Source organism: Saccoglossus kowalevskii, chromosome 5, assembly GCF_978046115.1.
Source record: "Saccoglossus kowalevskii chromosome 5, keSacKowa6.1, whole genome shotgun sequence".
NCBI classification, from domain to species: Eukaryota; Metazoa; Hemichordata; class Enteropneusta; family Harrimaniidae; genus Saccoglossus; species Saccoglossus kowalevskii.
This window is the reverse complement of record NC_140645.1, coordinates 23560132-23567939: the sequence shown is the minus strand read 5'-3', so window position 1 is coordinate 23567939 and position 7808 is coordinate 23560132. Positions and strand designations below refer to the sequence as shown.

The 7808-nt window shown below is 38.5% G+C and overlaps 1 protein-coding gene across 1 annotated transcript; it reads right to left on the bottom strand.

Annotated features, from left to right (window-relative positions):
• Window positions 1-1671: 1671 nt before the first annotated feature.
• Window positions 1672-7401, bottom strand: LOC146745907 (uncharacterized). The gene is made up of 4 exons (XM_085499639.1): window positions 7317-7401; window positions 4949-5228; window positions 2967-3158; window positions 1672-2832 (listed from the first exon to the last, which is right to left on the bottom strand). Exons 2-3 carry the CDS (start codon window positions 5213-5215, stop codon window positions 2979-2981), a joined length of 447 nt encoding a protein of 148 aa, XP_085355765.1. The 5' UTR covers window positions 5216-5228; window positions 7317-7401; the 3' UTR covers window positions 1672-2832; window positions 2967-2978.
• Between the last annotated feature and the right edge of the window lie 407 nt (window positions 7402-7808).

Sequence of the window (7808 nt, the reverse complement as noted above, 5' to 3'; positions counted from 1 at the left end):
GGGCTCGGGTGTCAATATTCGCTTAAATATTTCCCACATCTTGGTTTTTGTCTAGTTATCGCTAAAATAGTGGGGAGTGCGTCTTCATTTAACCATTTACACAAGACGATACAATTCAATACTTGGATAATACGGCATGCATGCATATGTGTAGCCGAATTACACTCATCCGAACAGACGTATACTTGGAAATATGTGGTATTTTTTCTAATATAGTGTTTACAAGTTCAAATAAGTTTAAAGGCCGGTGGTCGTCACGCAGTCGGTGTCAATGTATTTGACACGCATTGTGTACGTCGCATGTATACTCGAGGGCGTATTTGATCTATGAACAGTTACATCAATTAGTTTCGATGAGTTGTTTACATAATTTAGCCACACTATTGTCAATCTTCAAAAATATTGCCTATATCATGAAGTACAACGACTGTGGAGTTTTGGGGAACCTTATAATATGCCAAGGCGATCTGGCTTTGTTCAAGAAATATGATCACAAACGATTCCGACCAGATACTTCGAATGTGGAGACATCCAAGATGGCGTCGAGTGATAATGAAGCCCAGCTCAGTGAAATACAGTCAATGTTAACAATTGTATACCTGCAGAAATAATATCGTGATTAGCGAAATTCCAGTGGGAAAAATCTAGGGAACTGACGAAATTGTTTTGAAAATTGCAGCTGCTGTGGGAGAAACGATCTCTGCCCAGGACATCGATATCAGTCATCGCCTTCCTTCTTCAAGAAATGAAAACAATGAAGACCTTCCGGAAATAATAGTAATGGTAAAACTAACCATGCAATCAACGTAAATATGCACGCAGGTGACGCCATAATTTACATCAATGAACAACATTCTGACTCCAACAAACAACTATTCTACCTCGAGCTAGAGTTACAAAGTTTTTTACTTTTACTTTTTTACTTTTACTTACAAGCATTTTCTGTAATGTAAGTTTTAATAATTGTATTTAGCAGTATGTACATTTTATTTATGGCAATAACAATAAAATATAGCTCCCATATTGAACACGACGCGGCGCAACGACGGCCGCCTTTAAATGTTTAACTATGTGGGAACGGTGATAAACACTCATACAGGCATTAGATTTATTCGATTTAATGTTTAATGTGAATTACGTAACACGGGTGTCAATACAATACTGCTTTCCAACGTCGGTACGGCTATACTATTTTTTCGATATGACAATTAAAACGTCTGCAATTAAAACGTCAAATTGTGACGTATGTAGTGTATTAGGAATGATATAGTATCTTTATTGTCTTGATTCATTGTAAACGTATGGGTTTTATATATAGTTTTAAAAAGTCATGCATGTTAAGCTTATCTCTTTAAACATTTCAATATTGATCATCTGTCTCGTTGGACTTACACACTCGTACAAGTGGCGTGGGGAATGACGTTCTTCGTGTGATGTTTTATTCAAATGTTCAAGTAGTCAAATGACTAACTTTACTAAAAGCTAATACAATTTATTTAGTAATTATAATGTTCGTTTGTACATTAGCATTATTTTTGTTGATAAAGTATATTTCAGTCAGTCATATAATCGATGTTTTCGTGATTGAAATCAAATTCAACAAATAATGTATATTTAAGTTAACAATACTGTAGAATATATGATGTATACTTGATATACACTACAACATGGTTGGATACATTACTTTATTTTTCATGCAAATTGTATAACCAGAAAATAATTATTCCAAGGCAAAATTAACATGACTATGTGAGCACAATTGTAAATATTATAATTTGTAAGCTTGCGTTCATTGAAAAAATGATCATGAATCGTAATCAGTGACTTTACTCGGGTCCTCAACAATTATAAGTCGGAATAATCAATTACGTAATATATAATCGTAATCACATAAATGATATACAGACTGCGAGGTTAGGATCAGTGGAACATCGGCCAATTTGTTTGTCATCACAACATTTGTCAAACTGGCTTCATAATATCCGTTATCCCCAAAATCTGCATAAAATTACGGTACATTGTTTATGAACATGTTAATTGATTCAATCTGACGTAATAATTTGCTCAATCGGTACTGAATGTGATTGAAATGCAAGTGTAAATATCATTGTCAAAATCATTATTTGTAGTTTTCACTTGTGCGATTTATGTCAAACCTAAGAATAATTTGTCAGTGTCGATCAAAACAACAGTTGTGTTTTCTTGTGATTATTCGTCGTCTAAAATTTAATAAATGTCTCAAAAAATATTTTATTAACAGACAACTACAGATCTAAACATTATCGATGCCATCCAGTTTATGCCAGAAAATGTTTTCGTTGTAATGAGGCATGATTGGTGGGAATGTATTGAAAGATCTGAGCGGTAAAACCGTTACAATACTCGACACATTATATTAGGGTCAAATAATGTGATAAACTGTTATTCAACTATTTCATGACGAAAAGCATGGATAGGTGAATTCTATATATTTGTACGTCAAAGCAGAGGGCAAAAATATTTAATAATCAAGCACGTATCAATTTTAAATATAATTGCAAAACATCTGCAATTATAAAAAAAAATTCCTAAGTATATTAGACATCTGAGAGATTAACTTGAAACCATTTTCTTAATTCTTCGGTCATTAGCATTCCAGCAATCTCTTGTTGATGGATATGACGTCCAATATAAGCCATTTTATTCTCATAAACCACGTAAGCTCTGTCAGGGGAAGCTGCAAACTTAGAGTCGAATGCATTATCTATTGTGTCAACGACGATTGGCACTTTACTACGGTCATTTAGATCCATGGTAAATGTATGATATTCGGTGTCTAAATCGATCAGCATTCTAGAAAATAAATATAATCATTTTAAAATTCGATTACAATGATATCTTTTCTGGAACAAAAAAATTAAAAACTCGCCTTGTTATTTACGGTAAAGAGGCATTTTGATTATACCTAGGCCTGTTACAACACATACCCGTAGTGGAGGTCAGGATAGTGATGACGCTATAATAGCAAGAGGTCTATCCTTGTGTGTATTCAGATCAAGAAGATTTATACTCTTGTTCGCTTCTAAAGACACAAGCCCAACATCGGGAACGGGGTCTCCAATCACTAGATCGCCAATTCGAATGTCCGTGTTCACAACAGGTAAAGTAACGTCTAAAATCTGTACGCGATGTGGAAATAAGAATAAAAAAAATGCAAATGAGTGTTAATAAATTTTATTATTAATTTGCGTGATTAGTAAGCATTAGTGATTTTGCTACGACAGTTGTCACTAGAAATTAAAATCATAAAATAAAAGCCTGCTCATAAAAAATGGCAAAACAATTTTAGCGAGAAAGTCTGCATCTTCGCCAGCCAAGGATTATTTATTCGGACATTGCCTCATCACTACACCTTGGGCAGAAAATATATAGCCAACTTGTATTTAAGTGCGCCCTCTCTGGCAATACCTGAGGCATTTGTAGCTGCATCGCGGACAAAATTGTACAGTCTAAGTTTTCTTCCCAGCCAGAGATTGAGCTGACATGTTAGTATCTGTTACATGAGGGCTAAAAATCCAATTCATGTCATTAGTTTGTTTTTACGCTAATCTAAAGAAACACGGCTACGACGTACACCCACCGAGAAATGCACGGTAATGTGCATGATGCAAACTATATGCTCGATCAGTGTAATGTAAATCTACATTTTCAAACGTCACACGTTTGAAAACATAGCAACTATATTTCTCTGAGGTAAGAACTGTGAATTGATTAGACTTTGCACAGACCAAACCATGCTCGAGGCGGAGGCTCTGTACCGGTCTCCGTGCTGTACGTCGAAGGAACAGACGCATGAAATCGACTCCGGTGCCTGCGTCAAATACGCATTATAACCGATTTAAGTGATAGTCTACATAATCAGTTCGGCCAACTGTAGTTTGTGTTCAGTACTAGACAATATACCAAACACAATCTTGGCAAGTAAGAGCTGTAGAAAGGCCGCCAAAAATTGCATCGGCGATTCTTCTCTACATTATATTTATGATCAGTTGTCACGTGTTACGCCACCCTTGATTGGGCGCATGATATAGAGGCGCCTCCAATCAGATCTATGGATTTTACCGAGGTAAAATACGCGACTTTGCAGTCCAATCCCGCACGGGTTCGTGGGAAAGTATGGCAACATCGAGCACGCAAAATCGTGCGATTCGGACGATGGAAAGTCTGGTGGTGAAACGGTTAAAGCGCGGTGGTCGTCGCGCAGCTCGTGTTCAAATTTCATGTAAATAAACAATGTATTTTACACGCGTTGTATACGTTTCTATGAGTCAAATCTCAGACTAGTAATACAATTGTAATTGTAATTGTAATTGTATTACTAGTCTGAGGTCAAATATCAAACAGGGCGCGGCGCGACGACTGCCGCCCTTTAAGGTCGTAAATTACCACAAAGACGGTCATACCAAAAGAAAGTTGGAAATTACAGATCTATATTATTTATCTTACAAAAAACGTATTTGCATTCACTTGGCACATAATCACGACAATGTCTTCTAAAGTTAGCGCGTATATAAAATGGTCACGGGATTGTACTCTCTGCCGTAGTCATGACAATGTCATGACGATGGAAAGTCTAGTGGTGAAAAGGTTAAAGCGCGGTGGTCGTCGCGCAGCGCGTGTTCAAATTTCATGTAAATAAACAACGTATTTTACACGCGTTGTATACGTCGCTATAAGTCCCATATCGAACATGACGCGACACGACGACTGCCACCCCTTAAGGTCGTAAATTACCACAAGGACGGTCATACCAAATGAAATTTAGAAATTACAGATCTGTATTATTTATCTTACAAAAAACGTATTTGCATTCACTTGGCACATATTCACGACAATGTCTTTTAAAGTTAGCGCGTAGATAAAATGGTCACGAGATTGTATTCTCTGCCGTAGTCATGACAATGTTTACCTCTTTGTCGTCTTTATGTCTGTTTCTAACCTGATGAAGAAAAGTGAAGGCCATATCCGGGTCGCAAGAATTGTTATATTCCTTCAAAATACCAAGAACTGTGCTTTGCCGTAATAATTTCGTCCTTTCCAACAAGGCGGTCATATCACCGCGGGTAGGATCTATCAATTCTTGAAGCTTTAGCTTATAATCTTCGCTCTGCAGCACTTTGCAAATGTGTACGCAAACTTTTAGCACTAAGTCCCGGTCATCTAAAAAGTCTTCCATTTCGTGATTATATCTGTGAAATAAATTGAGATTTATTAATCATGCGCTAAGAAGGGAGTTGCTAGAGTGACAAATGCTCACAACTTCTAATGATGGCAAGATAATATTTTACAAAATATTTGAAAATATCGGTTTCTGTGCCAAAGCGCGTAGCCTTTGTGTGCAATGAAATATATATGTAATTTCTCTTCAGTGTTCTATAGAAAACATCACTAACAATCAGGCATAGTCAAATAATTCGGATTTCTTGCCGGAAACAATTTATTAACGACGAGCGCTCGTCTGTGGCTAGCATGACAAGTTGGCGTAGGTAGCGCCCTGGACTGCTGCGATCCCCACCAACGCCTGACAGAATAGTGTAGTTTTCTCTTAACTCCGACAACTTTTTGTCGGCACTAATCAGATTTCAGAAACTGTTGATTTTGACATCCGTCATTCACGAAGCGTTGCGATTGTTGAGACAACAACTTATCACTTCTGATCGTCTTCCTATCCATTGTTTACCAAATCGTTTGTGCGGGGTTGTCGACAGCACGCGTTAAATTGCCGTGGACATACGTACCAGTTAAATGTTCAACTTAATCATGAACTCTATCAAACAGGCTATTGTTGAACTTGAGAGCAAATTGAACATCCAGTTGAAGTCTGAACAGAAATTCGGAATTGCGTCACTGTATCGGGGCATGGAAGGTACTAACGGAAGGAGCCACGACGTTAGTACCTTCCATGATCGGGGTGAAGATGCGTTGATTATTCTACCAACTGGCTTTGGGAAATCGCTGGTTTATTCGCTGGCGCCAAAAGCATTTGATATTTGTTCAGAAAGTTCAGGATCGATAATTACTACGTTCACGCACAGTCCCTCTATCCCTGTGGTTCACGTTACGGGATCTCGGCACGTGTCGAAATTTTTAATCCGTTGTGTCTGCAGAGGGATTACAGAAGTTGTGTTCTCGTTATTCAGGACCGACTGGGCTCGTGCCGAAATCACGCTCTCATTCGTCGATCTGTTGGCCCAAACATGGAAAATGATACGCATATGATGATAATAATACTGGCTGTAGTGAAATTATATTCATTTGTTGCAATGGTGTTTATTACGAGCCATCGTGCACGTGAACGGCAAAGAAGATTCGAAAAACAATTATTTTTTTCAAGTCAATGTAAAATGTGCAAGAAAATACTAGTACAGGTTGCAGCAGCACATAAATAAGCGTCGCTGACGTCGGTTTACATTCATTTCATTCATTACTACAGCATCCGAACAAATATTAGTATATCTGAAATTCCTGTCATCGTCATTTCATGCTAGTATCAATCGACATATGTTTTTCTTAAATTTACCACCGAAGGCGTGATTTCGGCTTGTGTCGAGCGGTCAGGCAGCAAATCTCGGCACATGCCGAGTTTCGGTCCCAAGCATCTATCGGGACCGAGATCGAGTTCTTTTCGGCACGTGCCGACTCGGTCCCGACCGTTCACACACAATTTTCGGCACGGGCCGACTCGGTCCCGAGTCTCGGCACGTGCCGAGATCTCTAACGTGAACGCCACTAATATTAGTTATTTCCCCTTTAATTATCTCTGATGGTAGACCAAGTTAATCGATGTTTAAATTACGGGATTTCTGCTGCTCTGATAGGATCGGCACAGCACGATCACCACGTCGCCCGGCAAGTAAGAGACGGTGAATGCCAGGTTGTTTTTGCTTTGCCGGAGGCGATTCTGAGGGGATCGCAGCAGTCCAGGGCGCCACCTACGCCAACTTGTCAGGCTAGTCTATGGTGTGAACTGTGATTATAAATCTTGTTGTTTCGGGATTCATAAATGCAAGGTTCTGAAGACCTACAAGGATATGTTTGTCTCGAGAAACAAAATCGACTTCCACTACCCACAGTGTGACAAGAAAGAATGCCAAAGTACAGTGGAGTTTGATAAGTTTGACTTTGTGCGCAAACGCTCAGTGAAGGCCAAACATAACCCCAACATAATATATATGTCAAGGCCGTATTTTGCATGCATGTAACTATTCAAATATTGGTGTCCAAAGAATGACAATCAAACGAACCGTGAATACAGTAAATATTGTGTGTATGCTTACCTGAATGTTATACAGTACAGTGAGTTGATACGGTGAAATGCTGCATCGGCGACGCCTAAATCAGGTTCGACCTCAAAATGGCTGTTTATTTTCTACACGCCCCTACTCACGTGACATAGGGAGTCAGCTGATGTTCGTTGAGCACGAGCTTTTGACTTTCTATTGAAGTCTTATCTAGATATGCAGATTTTTGTTTCAAATTGTTGATTTTATGTCAAAGATTTCCACTAAGTGGTAAACCCGAAGTAGGGGGAAATACTAGAGCAACAGACTTTTGTTATACAATATGACTTCCTGTCTTAACCAAAATCGAAATCTGATATGGTATAGAGTGTCTGCATGGCCCTAATAAGTGGATTAATGAGTATGGACATTGCCAAATTTCAGAATTCTTTTTCTATGCCAGTCGCTCGGGGCTTGTTAACGGACATAATACACTGGCTGTAGTGGGTGGTGATCAAAAGTAGTTTGATCCCCCCTTTGCATTTTTCT

Bases quoted from the DNA above. Each gene is read 5' to 3' on its own strand.
- LOC146745907 (XM_085499639.1), bottom strand. From the start codon at position 5,215: ATGGAAGACTTTTTAGATGACCGGGACTTAGTGCTAAAAGTTTGCGTA. The intron at 3,159-4,948 runs GTAAACATTGTC...CATCGCGTACAG, and splicing joins GACATAAAGACGACAAAGAG to ATTTTAGACGTTACTTTACC.